Genomic DNA, 18,648 nt, shown 5'->3' on the forward strand with positions numbered 1-18,648 from the left:
GCTGCGGGTGCAGAAGCTGCCCGCCCGGGGGCACGGTGAAGCTTGCTGGCGGAGGCGGCACGTGGCCTGGGTCTTGTTGCGTGAGTAGGAGTTTTCCAGGAGCCCAGTGCAGGGGTGGTATTGGTGTAGAGACCAGAGAGGAGGAGTTCGGGGTGGCTGGGAGGGTGTGGGAAGCTGGAGAGCAGGGTGTGGAATGGCGGGTGAAGCTTGCACTTGACCTTGTGGTAGCTGGGAGGTCATTGGTGGGTGTCCAGTGGGGATGGGGACTGAGAAACTTCATTTATTGGAATGGTCACTGCTAGGACAGACGGGAGGGTGTGGAGGGGTAGACACTGAGGTCTGGAGACCAGGCAGGAGGCTCCTGCCATAGATATTGATTGATTGATTGATTGATTGATTCATTGATTCATTCATCCATCCATCCATTCAACAAGTGTTTACGGAAGCCAGCCGTGTGTCGGACGCCGTTCCCGACTTGTGCGGAGACAGCTGGCCGAGGCCCCGGAGCTGAGCTCAGTGACCAGGGGCTCCGACAGCGGTCTGGGGTGCTGGCTGTGTGCGGAGGGGCACTCGGTGTCCAGACTCTGGAAGGCAAAGGGGAGGACCCCGCTGGGGAGGGCGCCGGCGTTTGCTAAGGGCCTACTACGTGCTGGGTTGCCGTTCATGCAGGCTCTAGAGACTACCCACTGGACAGACGAGGCCCCGAGAGGTGACGTGCTCGCCCAGGCCACCCAGCCCGGCCGTGCCCGGGTGACGGAGCGTCTCGTTGTCACTGATACAGAGCAGAGAGCCAGGGAGAGGGCCGGCAGGCTAATGAGGGGCTCGCCCCTCCTGAGGCGTTTAGAACATGATTGGATTTTTACTTGTCTGTCGGGCCCGGGCTCTGGCTTCCGTGTCAGGAGCCAGCTTTGACCCGCTGCCGGCCTCGGATCCTGTTGGGAGGAAACCCGCCTCCTTCATGTCCCTCGGAGGAAAGTCTAATATGGCTTTTTAATCAGCCGGAATGTCTTCCTGCTGACCTCCCTCCGGCTCTCCTGCGGGGCCGGCTTCCGCACTCCATGCCCGTCTGCCCCGTGGAACTCCGCTCGGGGCTCCTCTGGTCTCCCTATCCTCGCCCCAAACTCAGATCCTCCCGCTGGTGCATGCAGCTGTGTGACACTGGGCACACAACTTGGCCTCTCTGGGTGCCCGTTTCCGTCTGGATCAGAGCCCAGGGGGAGAAGGCTTGGCCGACTGTGAGGTGCATTGTGAATGTGAGGGCTTGGGGTACCGGGCTGGGGGAGAGGGCAGGGGTGGGGGTGGGCAGAGCAGTGCGCCAAGGGCTGTGCCAGGCTCCTCCAGGAGAGTGGGGGGAAGGCTCCCACCTATCCACCCATTCATCCATCCAACCACCCAGCCACCCATTTATCCACCCACCCATCCACCCATCATCTGTCCTTCCAGCTCTTCCCACTCATCTGCAGAACCCTTCCATGCGTCCATCCACCCAGCTTCCCAACTGTCTACCCAAGAACACTTACACAAAGGCCTCGAGTGCCGACCCAAGGAGTTTGGAAACTCTCTGGGAGGCATGGGGGTGTGGGGGGGCGGGGCACAGAAGGTTTTGGTTTTGGAGAGGCCCTCTGGCTGCCGTGTGGAGGATGTATCCTAGGAGGTCAGGCCGGAGGAGGAAGCTGTTGAGAGACTCGTGAGTGAGAGAGCGCGGCCCGCTGGGGGTAGCGGGGGCACCGAGGCACGGATGAAGAGGTGCAGGTGGTGAGCCAGATAGGTCTCTGGGATGGACGTGGGGATGAGGGAGACTCTGGGGGTTCTCGTTGGACAGCTTCCAGGATGGCTGGTGGTTGGGGGTTTGTTCATGAGGGTGGGGAGTGCAGGGGGCACGTTTGGTGGTCTGGGGAGAACATGACATTCCCACTTGGGACGTGATGCATTTGAGGCGCCCAGGGCTGTCCCAGGGCGGTGTCCGGGAGGGAGTCTGCCGCCCCCAGGGAGTCAGCCTGGGGTGGGGCCGACTCGGGACTGCTAGCCCAGGGGCGGTCGTCTAGAATGGGCGTGGTGGGGTCAGGGATAGGAGAGCGGAGACTGGGGGCTGGGGAGCCCGGGGAGGGCCGGCGTGTAAGGGACGGAGCCCACGAAGTAGGAGGAGGGTCTGCCCGGGGCCCAGGGGGGCGAGCTTCTGGAGCAAAGGCCTTCAGTCCAGGTTCAGGTTCGTGAACCTGGAGGTCTGTGCTCACTGCCCTCTGACGGGAACCAGCATTTCCTTCTGTCTCGAGTGCAGGTGAGAAGCCACGGCGGGCTCAGTGGGCTTGGTGGCTGTGACCTGACGTGGCCGTGTGTCACGTCCTGGCTGCTGTACGCCCTCCGGCCATTGTCACTGCCTCAAGGCTGGTCACACGGTGCCGGGCCCACCGCCGGCCCTGGTCAGTCTCCCAGTTGACAGTGAAGCTTGATCTAGATCACAGATTTGTTCCTTTAGTAAAACGTTTTGACAACGATTCTAGCAAAACTGGCTTCCTCCCTTTCTAGTCCGAAGCATTAAAAAAAAATGTACGTACTGCAAAACATTATTCTGAGGAGGGGCTCGTGGGCTGCCCCGGGGGCGCAAAGAAGTGTGAGACGCGCTTGGAGGGAGTGGGCGGGCCGGGCGGGCCCCGGGGGAGGGCTGTCCCGCGTGGCAGCGTGCGCAGGTGCAGTGAATGGGGACCTGTGTGCGGCAGGGCAGCCAGGGGGTGCCGGGGGTGGGGGCCGGCCCTCGGGAGGCCTCCGTCCAGCCCCCAGCCTCGCTCTGTCCCCGCCGAGTGTGCACTCCAGGCTCCTGGAGGCCTGGCTCACAGCTTCTTCCCTCGAGGTCTCCAGGGCCGTTGTAGGCCTCACCCGGCTCGGGGTGGTGCCGGAGAGATGAGCACAGAGCGGTGGGCGTTGAAGGGGAGAGCAGTGGGGGTGGAGGGGGGGAAGGGAGGCTATGATGCCCTTTTGAGTAGAAATCCCTCTTTAGCCTCCTTGATGCCTCCAAGTGACGGGGATCTCATCCCCTCCTGCGGCTGTGTGACGCCCGTGAGCATCTGCCCCAGAGAGGGTTCCGGGTGGAGCGCGGTGGGAACGGTCCACCCTCGGAGAGCACAGCCTGGGGGGTGGGGGGGTGAGAGGCCAGGACAGAGCACGCTCGGTTCGCAGCTGCTGTAAGGGGGGGAAGCCAAGGTGCTGTGGGGGCCCAGAAGAGGCGCCTGCACCCCCTGCCTAGGGTGCCAGCAGGCTTCCCTGCAGGCGCAGCTCCTCTGCGGGTGGGCTCCTGGGGCTGGCTCAGCCCCCAGGCCGTGGGACCCTGGTCCGTCCCTTCAGCAGTGGCCGAGGCGGTAGCATCTGGAGCGTCTTCTGGGCTGGAGCTGCCTTCCCAGCGACCATCCCCCTGGGTTTTCTCCCACCCTGGCAGCCCTCGCTCCCTCGTCCCTGCCGCCCCCGCTCCGGCTGTCTGCTCTGGGCACCACGGCCTGCTGGACATCTGGGAATCAGAGACTCCGGCCAAGTGCAGTGCGTTCCCACGTTGTGGGGACAGGAAGAAGTGGAGCGGGGGCGGGGACGAGGAAGGGAGGTCGAGCTCACTCCCCCGTCCGCTCCCTGGAGGGGTCTCAGCCCACGGAGGGAGGCTCCGCAGCTTGGAAGCGCACCCCTCAGCCTGGGCCGGGCTGGGTGGCCTGTGGGGGGCTCATGCAAATGTGGGGAGGGGGGCTGAGGATCCTCTGTGCTGCAGGTCTGTCCACTTTAGGAAGAAACTTGCAGTCCTAGCTTGGCCGCTGTGTGACCCTGGGCAAGTCCCGCCGTCTCTGGTCATCCCTGGACCTCCATTTTCACATCTGTCCAGTGGGTGTGATGCGGACGACCTGCCTGTCCCCCAAGGCTGCTGTGGGCGGGAGCGGAACGAGCCCTCGAACAAGTGGGAGGCGGGTGTGGGTCCCCAACCCCGGCTCTGCCCCTCGGCCGCTGTGGCCTCGGGCGAGTTGGGGAAACCAGGGTGACACCCTCCCTTGCAAGGGCTGGTGGCAGCGGGCGCCCCAGCAGGTGCTTGTGCTTTTTAATTTTCGCCATTTTTATTGTTCCTTGTAGCAGCTGCACTTCGTTATGTTTTGTGGCACTTTTTATTGAGGTCAAACGCGTATGCAGTGGAGCCCTCAAATTGGATGTGCGGCTCAAGGCATCTTTTCGTATAAACGCGCTCCTGTGACCCCGCTCAGTCCAACGAGGATGTCTTAGCCCTGGAAGCTTCCCGCCCCCACGCCCAGTGGCCGGTCCTCCAAAGACACCGCTGCTCAGACCTCCTTCTCGTGGCTGAACGCTGCCTGGTTCCCTTCCTTCCTTCCTTCCTTCCTTCCTTCCTTCCTTCCTTCCTTCATCCATTCATTCCTTCATTCCTCCCTCCCTCCTGTACACACCCTGAGACCTAACCTGAAATCTAGGCATGTGCCCTGACTGGGAATCGAACCTACAGCCTTTCAGTTTATGGGATGCCCCTCCAACTGAGCGACACTGGCCAGAGCTGATTTTTCACTCTATGTACTGTGTTTGTACACTCTTTGGTCTCCAACACCGTCATGCTGCTGCAGGTATTGATAGTTTCCCCTTTTTCATTGCTGCATACTATTCCACCAGGTGGATGGACCACCAGGTTTCTCAGCCTCGGCACTGTTGACGTTCGGGGCTGGACAGTTCTTTGGGGGAGGCGGGTCTGTGCTCTGTGGGGTGTTTCACAGCATCCTCGCTCGCTGCTCGTCAGATGCCAGCGCCCTGCCTCCCCGGGCCAGGTCTGGAGTGCAGCCCCAGAGGTCAAATCGCCACACCCAGTTAAGACCTGCCACCGACTCATTCTCCTGGTGGCGGGCACTTCAGGGGTTCCCTGGTCGGGGCCGTTACGAATAATATGTGCCTTTTGGCGGACTTTCGTCGGCATTCCTCTGGGGCGTGGACCCAGGAGTGGCACTGCTGGGTCCCAGCGGGGGCCTCTGGTTTGCTTTAACAGATGTTGCCGGGAAGCTTTCCAGTGGTCACTGCTCCCAAAGATAAGTTGAATGAGTGAATGAGTGAATGAGTGAGTGAGCGAGTGAATATCCTCTTAAAGCCCAGCGCCCGAAGCATAGTTGATAGTCCACGCCGCAGCCGCTGTTCCCGCAGTGCAGGCAGCACGGCCCCCTGTCACGCCGGTGCGGGGACAGGGTGCCCCCCAGGCTGGGTGAGCCTGGCTCGCCCTGGGCGCTGATGTGGTAGGTGCCCTGTGATGTCTGCGGCCCCGGCCCCGGGGGAGCGCAGAGCTGGGCCGAGAGCTGGGGTCTGCGGCCCGTGAAGGCCCAAGGACTGCGCTCCCATCCTCGGGGCGGGGGAGGGACCCCCACAGAGAGGCTGGCCCAGCTTCCCCGTGTCCCCCGGCCAGAAGGGTGCAGCCCCCAATCTCTGTTCTCTGCTTGATTTTCGTAGACAACCGAGGCCCACACTGGGAAGTGGATTAGATCCCAGATTTCACAAAAATAAAAACAAACTTGGCCACCCCAGCCAATCCAGCACTCTCACCCCCACCCACCCTTCCAGAGCCCCCCAATTACAGAAACCGCGGCGACTGTCAGCTGGGCCTGCAGGATGGAGGGCGGTGGTTGCCATGGCAACCGCGCAGGCCTCTGGCTTTGGTTCCCGGAGAGGAGGCTGCCCTGGGGACCTGCTGGGGTGCCAGGCGCTGCCCCTTCGTTTGGTGTCTCTCCTCCCTGGGAAGTGGCAGGTGGGAGGGGACCCCCGGCGTGGTGCCTGCCCCGGTGACTGTGACCTCCCAGTTTGCATTCCGGCCGTCCCAGGACTCCGCAGCCTGGACGTGGGTTGGAGTTATGGTTCTGGCCCAGCTCTGCTTCTTACCGGGGGTCTTGGGAGCAGCACCCCTCCCACTGTCTCCTGCAGACAGGCCCTTCCTGCCCGCCAGGGGCAGGGGCGGAACAGCCCCCTTCTCGACCCCTCGGGTCCAGACAGATGGCCAATCCCGAGCTCCCGAGGACCCAGGCCTCCGTGGGTGGAGACGGCGTGGGCGAGAAGGGAAAAGCAAGCATCCACTGAACACGTGCCAGTCCCGGGTCCCTCACGTCCCAGGCCCTGTGCCTGGGGTCTGTGAGCACGTGGCTGGGAACGTGGGGTTTGGAGTCGGCAAGAGGCCGGTTCAGATCCTGCCCCTGCCACATACCGGCTGTAGGAGCCCTGGGTGACCGTGTGTGGCTGGGGCCCCGCAACCAGCTCGCGGTGCCTCAGTTTCCTTGTCTGTAAAATGGGGGTAACAGTGGTACCTGCCAGGTGCAGGGAACTTTGTTTATGTTCTGGGGCGATTCCACATTGCCAGGCCTGAGCAGACGGAGTTTTCTGGAAGGCTGAGTGAAGACTCAGCGTGCTGCGGGGCAGACACCTGTCCAAGGGGCTGGGGTAGCATCTCTGACTTCTACTCAAGGTCGTGCTAAGTAATCAGCCGGCAATGCCGGCACTCAGCCCCTGAGGGTGAGGTGTTTCCCCCTCCAGAGGACAGAGAGCGAGAGGCGCCGGGCCCTGTCACAGGGGAAGCTGGCGGCGCGAGGGTGGCTCTGCAGGCCTGCGGCTGCCGGGCCCTCTGTTCGGCACCTCCGGGCTCCCTGCCTCGGGCGCGTGCCGTGAGGTTTAAGTGAGGTGGTACCTGCAGTTCGATTAGAAAGCTCCTTGGCCCAAAACGCTCAAGACCACTTGAGAAATGTTTGCCATCGGTGCCATTTTTGCTGCTGTTGATCAGGTGCCTGGTACACAGCAGGCACTCAATACGTGCTCGTGGATCCACTGCTGGGCTCCTTGGCCCTAGTTCTGAGGACCTGTGACCCGTGAGCAGAGCAGGGGGACTGGGTGGGGGCGAGGCTGGGGCCTTGACCGAGAGGCTGGGAGGTGGGGCTGAGCCAGGGGCGTGGGTGCGGGAGGGGATGCGGTGGGGGCTCCCGGCAGCCCCTAGGCCGCTGTGGTGGTTTGTCCCCCACAGCCAGGTGGGTGTCCGGGATGGCTCCGCCCACCAAGGGTGTTACTGACTGGGCTGCCGTGGGTGTGTTTCCACACCTGCATTCCTCAGGGGCACCCGTGCTGCCCCTCAGGGGTCCCGTCAGCCTCAGGTGACCAAGTGTGGCTGTTCCGAGCAGATGGCACCCCTGTGGAGCCTGGGCGTTTGGGGAAATGTGGGGTGTCAGGACCCCCACGGGTGGAGAGGTTGTTGGCTGACAGTCACTTCCCTTTGGGCTCTCCGTGTCTCGGAGGGCTCTCCGCCTCTGTGCCCCACCTGTGCAATGGGCAGTCGGACCAGGTGCTTTGTGAGGACCTTGGTGGGGTTGTTTTGTGACAAGGTCACCCCGACAGAAGTGAGGGTCTGAGCGATGAAGGAAGAAGGTGGCAGGGTCCCACCCGCAGGGCCTCGGATGCCAGGTGAGGGGCTTTGAACCTTGCTGCAAGAGGCAGTGGGGAGTCACCGAAGACCCCCCCCCCCCGCCCTCATGGAGCGGGCACTCAAGCCCTCACCTGCCCTGGTGCCCAGAAACCCTGTACCTCACCCTGGGGGCCTCCGCCCTCCCTCCGCAGGCTGTCCCAGAACCCCGGAGCTGGTCCAGCGCTGCCCTCGGGTGGTTCTTCAGCGGCTGATGGGGAAGCACCGGGCACCGGGCCAGGCTGCAGAGTCCGGCAGCCCGGAGACCGCGACTCCCTCCGTGTGGTTCCGCTTCAAGGACGGCTGCTGCCTTTGATCCCCCAGCCGGCGGGGAGCATGTCGGGAACCGCGGGCAGCGATGCCGGCTCTGGCCTGGCTTCTGAGCCTCACGGGCTCCTGGAAAGGGCCCAGACCCTGCCATCTGGGACTTCCCCGAGTGCCTCAGGGCAGGGCTGAGACTGCCCGTGTCTGGATGCCTGCAGCCGAGCAATCTAGAGGTGAAAGCGGACCCATCTGCCCCCTTGAGGGACTCGGTGGCAGAGGCAAGCTGGCCACGCCCCAGGCCCCACCGCGTCACACCGACACACCGACACACCGTTGGGGCTGCTCACCGGCTGTGTGACCTTGGGCAAGTCCCTCCAGCCCCCAGGCCTGTTTCCTCATTTGCGCCCCCCCCCCCCCCCGTGGGCTGTGATAAGAGCTAGGGCCATGTCCCCAGGGGCCTGCCACACAGTCCCCAGGGTTACTGCCAAGTTCATTAATTACTATGACCCTGGCTAGATCGGGGAGCATTTCCAGAGAGGAGGTTGAGCCACCACCTTGTGAGTGGGCAAAGTGCTCCAAGGGAAGCTTCAAGAAGAGGTAACAATGAACTTGGCAGTGAAAGGTGAGTAGGAGTTTGTCTGGTTGAAACGGTAGAGGGAAGGGGAAGTACAGGCGGAGTATGCTTGGGGACGGTAAGAAGTTCAGGGCCCACGTCAAGGCCGGAGTCTGGGAGGCCGTGGGTGTCAGGCCCAGGAGGGCGACGGGAACCCGGGAGGCTGTTGAACAGCGGGGAGGCCTCCTGGGAGCTGTGTTTCAGGCAGATTACTCTGGCAGCGGCGAAACAGCTCAGGGACAGGAAAAGCAGGCTCTGGCTTTTGTAGCCCAGCTCTGCCTTTTCCCAGCTGGTGACCCTGGGCAAATCACGTTCCCCTTTGTGTCTCAGTTTCCTCCTTTGTAAATGGGACTTACAACAGCACTGCAAAGATTAAACAAGGTAACACTTGCAAAGTGCTCTGGTCATGCAGGGCGCGCAGCGCGCAGCGGGGCCTGGTTCCTGTGTGGGCGGGTTCGAAGGGCAGAGAGCAGCTGGCAGCTCCAGGGGAGGGAGGCTGGTCACAGGCAGGGACAGGCCATGCGCCACAGAGGGGAGCGCTGGCCTTGGAGTCCAGCACGCCTGTGTGAGTCTCAGCTCTGCACTTCCCAGCCGTGTGATCCCGGAGAGGCCCCTCGGTGCTCTGAGTCTCAGTTTTTCTCATCTGTAAAATGGGCCTGCTGACCTCTACTGCTCAGGGTCCTGGAGCGGAAGAAGTGGGGGCGCCGGGCTCCCGAGAGGCCCCTGTTAAGTGCATTTTGAACTTGAAACTGGCAGGAAGGGCAGAGGGAGCAGAGGAGGAGGCTGGGAGGCGAGAGAGCACGGCAGGCAGGGGGAAAGGCTAGGGGGGTGGGGGAGGTTCACTGGTAATTAGAACGTTTGAACTTCAAAAAAGTTAATTAACGATGAAGCTGCCGCTGGAGCGATGCTCAGGCTAGAAGGGGCCCTGGCAGCGACTCAAATTAATTACAGGCTGTGGCGAGAGAGTGGCAGCAGGGTTGGGGGGGGCAGGAAGGAGCCGGGCTGGGGCGAGGAGGGTCTGAGGGGGAGGGGGCGGGAAGGCAGCATCCCAAGGTGAGCAAGGGCCCAGGGGTGGGAGGGAGGCTGTTGCCAGGGCAACCAGGTCCGGCTCCCCTCAGGCTGGGGTCTGGCTGAGGGTCTGGCTGTGTGGCTTCATGGAGCTCACAGCAGGGGGGTGAAATCCAGGAGGGTGGGCTTCTATCTGCAGACGCAGGAGCATCACTAGATGTCAGAGTGATGACATCACTCTGTCATCACCTGTCACCAGCAGAGCTGTGAATGCAACCCCCTGTCCCCTTGGGATGCGGTCCAAGCTGTGGGTGAGGACAAGGAGCCTGTCCCCAAGACACCCTCAGGGCACAAGTGCTCAGAGACCACAAAACGGGGAGGGGTGGCCACTGCAGCGGGGGAGATTGGGTGGGGGCTTCTCCGAGGAGGGGACACTGAGGCTGGAAGGTCAGAAAGGGCAGTTCCTGAAGGCCTTGGGCAGAGCCTCCCAGGTGAAGGGACCGGCAGGCGCAAAGGCCCTGGGGTGGAGCATGCCTAAGGAGCCTGAGAGGCAGGGTGGGGGCAGGAGGAGGGGATGGGCTTGGGGGGTGGGGGGATGGGGGGATGGGGGTGGGGGAGCCTTCCAGACCTCGGGGAGGGCTGTGACGGCTCTGCTGACTGAGGCGGGGAGCCCCGTGCCTGGCTTCGGAGCTCTTGCCAACGTTTTCAGCAGTTCGCTGCTGCTGCTGCAGGGGGGGTGGGCCTGAGGGGCCAGAGCGGGCCACATGGTCCCTTGAGGAGGCTCCTGGTCCTCCGATGGGGACATTCTGGAGTTTGCCCGAGGCCTTGGACCGGGTCAGCGCTGGGACTGGAGTTCAAATGCAGGCCCCCCGGGGTTCTGTCCTCTCACCCCTGCAGCTCAGTTTCGGGGGGGGGGGGCGGGAGTGGGGTGGTGCAGGTGGGCAGAGGGTGGCGCGGTCTATCGGCACCCCTGCTCTTCAAGACGGAGCACCTGCTGAAGTCCGTTGTTCCCGGGGTTGTCCTCCTGAGACGGAGGCACAGGTTGTCCGAGGCCCCTGTTTCCCTGATTCTGAGACCAGGTGGATTAGGGTGGGGGACCAGGTCTCGGCCGGCTGTGCTGTAGGGCCGGGCAGGAGCCGCTGGGGGGAAGGGAAAGAGGACGGTTTTGAGGGGAATGGCCTGGCTGGGGGAGTGGGCGGGGGGAGGGGCAGGGAGCCCGCTCATATTGATTCCAGGCATGGGCCCCGGAGGTGCTGCCCGGATGGCTTCAGTCTCCCCTGGCCACAGGGCACTTTCCGCCTGGGCACCTGAGGAGGCTGGGCCCAACCTGGCTTGGCGCAGGGGCCGGGGAGGGCCCAGGTCCAGACGTTCCGGAGTCTGGAGGTGAGCTCTGACCCGGCCACAGGCGACGACAGAGGGTCAGGGTTCTCCAGCCAATCTCAGCCCCACCGGCTGGCCCTCCGCAGGCCCCAGCTCCAGCTCCATGGGCAGGAGTGGAGGGGCGTGGGTCAGGGGAGGGGAGAGGCGGTCAGAGGTGAAGAGGCACAGGTGGCTCAGGGATGGCTGGCCAGCCCAGCCTGCGGGGACCCTTCCTTCCTGAGCCTGAGGGCAACTCTCAGGCTGGGCCAAGAAGGTGGGGTGGGGGTCCTGGCCCGTGGGGGCCCGGTGGGGTTTGGGTTCTCTGGGTGGTTTGGCACATGTGGCCTGTTGTGAGGGGGGTCGGCCGGCTCCAAGGCCTTGTGAGAACTCGGGCACTGGCCCATCAGGGAAGGAGCCCGGGGCGGGGGCGGGCCAGGAGAGGGGTGTGTGCTTAGTTGGTGGTGGGTGGGGGGTATTACATTGCAGGGTGCACTCTGCCCCCGTGGCCACAGCTTGGGCCCCACCGTTTCTTCCTTGACTCTGTGTGCACGTGGTTTGAGTGTGTCAGCATGTTGGTAATCCTGCTGAACTGCGTGACCCTGGGCATGTACCAGCCGTGTGACGACATGGACTGCCTGTCCGACCGCTGCAAGATCCTGCAGGTGAGGCCGGCCTGCCCCGCCCACGATGCCCTGCCCACCCGAGATGCCCCGCCCCACCCCTGGGTCCTGCTCTGGAACCTCACTCAGTCCCTTCTTCTCGCCCTCCTCTTGCCCCGCAGGTCTTTGACGACTTCATCTTCGTCTTCTTCGCCATGGAGATGGTGCTCAAGATGGTAGCCCTGGGCATTTTTGGCAAGAAGTGCTACCTTGGGGACACCTGGAACCGACTGGACTTCTTCATCGTCATGGCTGGGTAGGTAGCGCGCCGGGCAGGCCTGAGCCTCTGGTGTTCGCCAGACAGTGTCAGTGATCCGTGGGCCTTCCTGGCGACGGTGGCGGAGCTACGTGGTGATGTTGGGACGGACAGACATTCCTCCCTCCCCTCTCCGGTGAGTCGTGCGTCCTCCTGCACTGTCAGCTGCTACTGGTGCTGAGTGTGTTTCCCACGAACTAACCCTGTGACCTTGAGAAAGCCGGTTACCCTCTTTAAACCTCGGTTTCCTCGTCTGTAAAATGGGGATAACAGTAGTAGCTGCCTCAGTGAGCAGCCAATAAATGTTAGCTGCTATTATTATTATCTTAGATCACCCAGCACGTCAGAGATAAGCACAGATTCAAGCTCCGACTCCAAATTATGACTGTTTCAGCCAAGACACCAGCTACAGTCAGAGACAGGCCAGCTTATAGCTGGGCCTGCTGGGAATGCCTGTGACTGGTCCTGCTCTCCCGGGTCCGGCCAGGCTGGCGGCTCAGTCCCGCATCCACCCACCCGCCATGGGTGGGGCGGGCTCCTCAGTGCCAGTGCTGCCGCAGTGTAGGGGTCAGCAGGGCACGGGGGACGGCAGACCCAGACGGAGGCCCTGTCCTTCCCAGCTACCGCCTGGGGAGGTGCACCCGTGGGTGAACGTGTCGCACATAATGAGACAAGGGCTCTGGGCAAAGTGTCGTGGTTTTCTGAGAGCGTCTGTGAGCTGGCCTCGGGTGCAGAGAGCCCCCACTCCCCGTGAGGGCTCTCCGGAGGACGTGACGCAGAGCTGCAGGCTGAGCGGGCCCAGTGATGAGTCATGGTGGCAGGAGTGACTGGGGGCGGCGAGGGAAAGGCTGGAGGCCTGCAGGTGTGTGTGCACACGTGTGTACGTGAGTGCGTGTGTGTGTGTGTGTGTGTGTGCGATACCACTAAGACACAGGCACGGGGCTGAGAGGGGAGTGGTACCACTCCGTCCGTGTGAAATTCCACAGATACGCCCCAGAGGGAAATGACGTGTCCAGCAGTGTTAAAAAGAAGTGTTACACCTCTTGGCCTGGCCAGGTGGCTCGGTGGGTCGGAGCGTCACCCTGGACACCAAAAGGCTGCGGGTTCAGCTCCTGGTCAGGGCGCCTGCCTAGCTTGTGGTTTGATGCCCTGTCAGGGTACGAACAGGAGGCAGCCGATGGATGTTTCTCTCTCTCTCTCTCTCTCTTCCTCTCTCACTAAAATCAGTAAACATATCCTCAGTTGAGGATTAGAAAAAAGTTCCACCTCTTCTAGGAACCGCATTCAGTGTCACAGCCACATCCCGGGCAGTGATTTAGACCTCGCCGGGAGTTATGTGGGGTCCACACGGTTTCTTGTGAGCCCTGTCACCCCATTTTCAAGCTCCCCGTTCTCGTTTGGCTGGAGGGCCTCTTTCAGTCATTTGTTTGTTTGTTTTTAAAGAACAGAGGTCTGGATGGTGTCGTTTCTCAGCCCTGCCTCTTCAAACATGTTTTTCTTTGCGCTTTGTGTGTGAGGGGTAGTTTTTGTCCGCATTGTTTGAGAGTCACAGTTCCTGTCCCCCGGAACCTGGCGCACGGCGCTGCTTGAATCCTCGAGGAGCGTGGCAGGTGGGTCCAGGACAGGTCTGGCTCTTCCTTCTCGGGAGGCAGCCTGCTGTTCTCTCGCTAGTAGAAGCTCGTGCGGGTTTCTCCTTGCCTTCCGAACTCAGGCATTTCACGAGGGGAGGTCTTGGTGGAAGAGGCGCCCTGCGGGGCCTTTTAGAGCTCAAGGTCAGGGAGAAAATTCTTTTCTTTCTTCTCTGGCTTCTCCTAAAGTTCCCACTGAGTGGGCGCCTCCCTCCTCCATCTGTTCTGCACTTCTCTCCTCCGGCCCCTCGCCGGTCTCCTCTGCGCTGGGGGAGGGTCCTGGACGCTGTCTTCCCACTGCACTGACCGCTCCCCTCCCCTCCCCTCGCCACCCCCATGGGAGCACCCCCCTCCTCCGTGTCTTGTTAATCCCCAGGATGGCTCCTTGTCCTGGAGTTCTTCTTTTTCGGAGCAGCTTGGGCCTGTTCTTGTTTCCTGGATGCGATGTTCTCTCGACTCTCCTTCTGGACCCTCATGGGGCTCCTTAGAAGTCCTTTCCTGATCCCGAAGTCAAAGCGTAAGTTCCAAAAAGTTTTCGAAGGATGACCCTCCCAGCGATGTTTAGGAGGAAGATGTATCACGGATTCATTTGGCTCATTAATGAGGAAGCAGCAGGACGGTAATTAGCAGAATCTGGAAAGTGAGCGCCGGAGAACGCGGGGATGGGTGCGCCAGGTCAGAATCAAAGCCGCTTAACGAACTACAGGGTCAGGAAACCATACCCTTTGGAGTTCTCTCTCCTGCTGGGAAGAAATCGCTAATAAAAAGCTACAAGTTAACATTGTAAATTCACGGCAGACAGACCTTTAATTAGCAGGAAATGGCAAATCAAACGTATATTTCCCTAATGAAATCATCCTTAGAGGGGTCTGTTAAATAATGCTCCAGAATGACAGTCAGAAATACTGTCCCCCTTGTCCCCAGCCTTATTTCCAAGTTTTAGGATAATGTTTTTAAAAGATTTAAAAAAAGAATTTATTTATTTTTATTTTTTTTAGAGAGGGAAGGGAGGGAGAAAGAGAGAGAGAGAGAGAAACATCAATGTGCGGTTGCTGGGGGTCATGGCCTGCAACCCAGGCATGTGCCCCGACTGGGAATTGAACCTGCGATGCTTTGGTTCGCGCAGCCTGTGCTCAATCCACTGAGCTGTGCCAGGCAGGGAGGATAATTTTTCTTAACTCCTGTTTTGAGGAAGCCGTTTGTTCAGCTGGCTGCACATACTGCCTCCCAGGAACCCCCCAACTTGACTTTGAGGTGGGACACTCTATTGCTTAGCGATTCCCCCCGCCCCGCCCCCGCCCGTGTCTATTCATATTTACAGATTAAGACCTCCGCTGAGCAGAGGGAGAAGCCAGCCTGGCTTCAGCATTGCGGTGAGGTCTGTGTCCGACACCTTTTCGTGGTCCTCGGGTGGGGCCCACAGGCCAGCGTCCTCCTGGGGGCTGCCTAGGGTCCCACGCTTGGTGTAACGCTCCGCCGTCACCATTTAAACGTTCTCTATCCCTTTGAACAGGGGGCTCTGCATTTTCCTGCAGCGCCGGGCCCCACAGACTGTGAAGCCCGGCCTGGCTGGGGGCCGATAGGAGGACAATCCGTGTGTGGGGTGCTGGGGGTTCAGGTGACTCAGACCTGCCCCATCCTCAAGGTCGTCCGCGTCCTCTGGGTGGGTGATGAGGCAGGATGGGGAGCTGCACCCCGGGCTGCAGAGCCCAGGCCCCAGAGCTGCCCCCCTCCTCTGCGGTCCCAACCAGCCTTGGTGCTATAAGTGTTCTGTTCCCCGAGTAACTGGCCTGACATCCAAAGGTTATTTTCTTCTTTCCTGCTCCTCCCCTTCCCGAAATTACTGGCTTCTTCCTTGACGATGCAGGAGACAGAGCCTGCACCCTGGAAGGTTCCTTAGAGGTCAGAGCCTTCGTCTCTGCTCTGCCTGTGGTTGGTCCCTGCGTCCATGCTGCCACTGGGGGACCGTCTCACAAGGCAGCCGATCCCAAACTGGGACAGCCTAATGGGTTGACCAGTTCCTTTTTCCCCTGCAGCTCCCACCGGACGGAGTCATGCATTCACTTACTCCCACCCCAAACCCGCATTTCTTGAGTAACTACAGCAGGCCAGGCCTTGTGCAGGGCGGTGGGGATGAGACCGATCTCGTGGAGCTCATGGTTTAGAACATGGGTGGAAGGCAGATAATGAAATGCTAGATCAATTCTAAGTTGGGGTCAACGCTGTAGAAAGACATACAGAGGACCATAAGGGCATGGGCTAGGGGCCTGATGGAGGCCAGGGTGCTGGCACACGGCTCCCGGAGGAGGGACGCCCGGGCGAGGAGGAGCTCAGCAGGCAGAGGGCGGGGCCTGGGACTCTCAGGTGGAGGGGACAACGTGCAGAGGACCTGAGGGGGCTGTTTGAGGAAAGGGTGGGAGAGCAGTGGGGACGTTGGAGCTAGGGTTCCCAGGGGCAGGCAGGTGCTGAGGAGTGAGGCCAGAGAGGGTGCAGGGACCTGAACCCACTGAGGGGCCCGCAGCCGGCGGGCAAGGGCATCCCGGACAGACCCATGACAGTCCTTAGGCGTTCCGAAGGTGGCTCCCTGCCTCCCCGAGTCCCCTGTTCTTCACATGAAGTGTTCTGGCACCGTCCACCGTTTGTTGAAGGACAGGTGAGCTGAAGGAGACCTCACCTGCTGGACTCACTTCAGGCGGCCAAGGCAGCCTTGGTCCCTGGCCGGGAGCAGGACTCCCACCCCCAGTGAGGACTTAGGAGAATGGGCTGCCTTTGTCCCAGTGTCATGCAGGGTTGCAGTGACCCGGGGAGTGGCTGGGCTCCCTGTCACCCCCCCACCCCAGGTGGGGTTCAACTTCCAAGCCAGGTCTCCCCCACCCGGGAACCGAGCGCAGTTCCAAACTTTGCATTTACTGCTCATTTCACCTTGCAGCGCTCACTGGGGCACTTGCCTCGTCCCCTTTGCTTCCCGTGCTCGATCCGCCCGGGATGGCAGGCCCTGTGGGAGCTCACGGGACGCTCTCCTCCGGTGTGTGGCAAAGCCCCGGTAATCCTCGGGTCGTACCTCACCCCACCTCACGCCCTCATCTGAGCTACTCTTTCTGTCTGTCTCCGTCCATTAGGAAGTCATGAAATATTCAAGAGCATTCTTGTTGAACTTGAGATATTCTTTACCTGCACGTCTGCCTTGGTGCGTCGTACTGGTAATGCTGCCTCCTCCCCTAGACCAGAACTCGGAAGGGCCGTTGCTAGCTGTAGGGAGGGGCCTGGGCACCGTCGTGTGAAAAGCTTCCCCACGAATTCCACTGCTGAGTCTGTAGGGTGAGCCAGGGCAGAGGGCTGGAGTTGGGGGCTGGGCAGCAGCGACCTCTCCAGAGTGAGGCCCTGGCCTGGCCGAGGGCCCGGCTGGCATGAGCCCCACCTTGCACGACTGCAGGGAACGGGAGCCACCCTAGGTCTCAGAAAACCTTTAAAGCGTCTGGCTGTGGCCGTGAAGACATCAAATGGAACGGCAGAGGGACAAGTGTAAGCAGCCCAGGGGAAGGACAGGCGACCTCCCTTGTCCTCAAACACACGCACAGCCTTGCACCCCTGCTTAGCGCTCCTCAAAGGGCAAGGAACAGCAGACTGATTGGGGCACGAGTTAAAATACAGATTCCTGGGCCTCACCCCAGGGCTCCGAACCCCTCAGGTATGGCCGTGCCTGGGAACCTGCATTTTAGCCGCATGCCCAGGTGGCCCTGCTGCACATGCTCCCGTCCGTCTGACCCTGCACAGCCCCCTGCTGGGAGCGCTGCCCGGGCGTGGGGGAAGGGACGAGGCGTGTGGAGGGCTCCGATTCCAACCGGCATCCTCGGTCTGAACGAATCCTCACGACAAGTAGGTGTGCTTTGTGAACCGAACAGTGGGGCTTCACATAAGGATTTCTATTATTAATAATATTAACACCAATAGCGCTACCGTCAGTCACTCAGCACCTGGCCAGGGAGTGGGAGGCAGAGGCTGGGCCGGGATTTGTCACACTCTGGAAACATCTCCCGAGGACACAGCTCCCCACCCTGGCTTGTACGGGCTCCTGGGAAATGGAACGTCAATAAGAACGATTCCTCAGCTCTGGTCGACAGCTTTCTAAAAAGATCAGGCAGGCACGTCCCCTCTGTGCTTGCGCGCCGAGAGTTCCTTTTGTCCAAAGTGCCCCATCAGGGGGACTTTAAAAAGCAAAGGGAATTGAATCCTCTTAGGCACCATCCAGGGGTGTGATAAAAATAAGAGCATCCGCTGATTGCCGAGTACTCACTGTGGGCCAGTGCTGCGCATTATCTGGCCTGATCTTCCTACGGGCTCTGTGCAGGAGGGACTGTGGTCAGTTCCATTTCACACAGGAGGCCCAGGGATGGGGAGGGACCTGCTCCAGGTCACGGGCTGGTCAGGGGCACAGCAGGAGTTGCACATGGGGTGCTTGGCTCTGTGGGCTGGGCTCGAGTCCCGGTTCTGTGTAACTTGCTGGGTGTATTTATCCGGGGTGCACGTGGCAGCAAGTAACCAACATCCAACCAACAGCAGCTAGAGCGAATTCTGGGGTGTTTTTTTCTGATGTAACATGAAGTTCTGAGGTCTATGGTTACTGGTGATGGCTCTGTGATGTCCTTGTAATTTTTCAGGCTTTTCTTGCTGGTCACAAGGCAGCTGCTGAAGCTGTGGGCATCAAGTTTGCACTGAAGGCTGGGAGACAGGGAGATAGGGCTATGCCAAGAAAACACCTTTTTCTATCCTAGATCCTCCCCGCATCCCAGTATATGCGGCCCGAACGGGGTCTTACGGCCATCCTTAGCTGCCAGGGGAATTAGGAAAATAGGGAACATCTTTGAATTTGGCTAAATCAACCAAGAATTGTTGCCCGGGGCTAGGCAGGATTGGAAGGAGAGAATGTACACTGTGTGGGCTACTCTCAGGTCCCTCCCCCCCAGGGCCTGAGTTTCTGCCCTTGCTTTATGCCCGAGCCCTGGGCTGAGTGGCCAGGGCTCTGCCTGGGCGGACAGGGCAGAGCCTGTGATCCACTGAGAAATCTAAAGTCCAACACCGACTGCTGCAAGCTCCACAGAGGTCCGTGCCTGCCCGCAGACCTGGCTGTGGCTGAGGCATCGGAGGGGCACCGTTGGGGCCGTTTCCAGAAGCCCTCGCTGCCAGCCCCCCTTCCACATGGCTTTCTGTGCTCTGTCGCTGCGTGAGGGAGACGCCCCGTGTGTCAGCAGGCCCAGGGCACCCCGCAGGCCATGACACGGACCTCACACCCTTATTTACCGTGGGCTCCCCAGGCCTGTCTGCCCAAGGACTGCGTGCTCTGAGGACAGGGCCGAGGCCGAGTCCTCCTCCTGGGGTCCCCACAGCCTGGCCCTGGCCAGCAGAGAGGAGGCGGC

The 18,648-nt window shown here is 61.0% G+C and overlaps 1 protein-coding gene across 2 annotated transcripts in view; it reads left to right on the forward strand.

Annotated features, from left to right (window-relative positions):
• The window catches only part of CACNA1I (calcium voltage-gated channel subunit alpha1 I), a 103,933-nt gene that overhangs the window by 18,815 nt on the left and 66,470 nt on the right, over positions 1-18,648 (forward strand). The window contains exons 3-4 of one of the 2 annotated variants that reach the window (XM_036019648.1): positions 11,242-11,353; positions 11,473-11,606. In XM_036019648.1, coding sequence (XP_035875541.1) covers positions 11,242-11,353; positions 11,473-11,606 — 246 coding nt within the window. Of the gene's footprint in view, positions 1-11,222; positions 11,354-11,472; positions 11,607-18,648 lie in introns of those variants that run through there. The other variant, XM_036019647.1, reaches the window with a different exon arrangement.

The sequence above is a fragment of the Phyllostomus discolor genome, chromosome 2, assembly GCF_004126475.2.
Source record: "Phyllostomus discolor isolate MPI-MPIP mPhyDis1 chromosome 2, mPhyDis1.pri.v3, whole genome shotgun sequence".
NCBI classification, from domain to species: Eukaryota; Metazoa; Chordata; class Mammalia; order Chiroptera; family Phyllostomidae; genus Phyllostomus; species Phyllostomus discolor.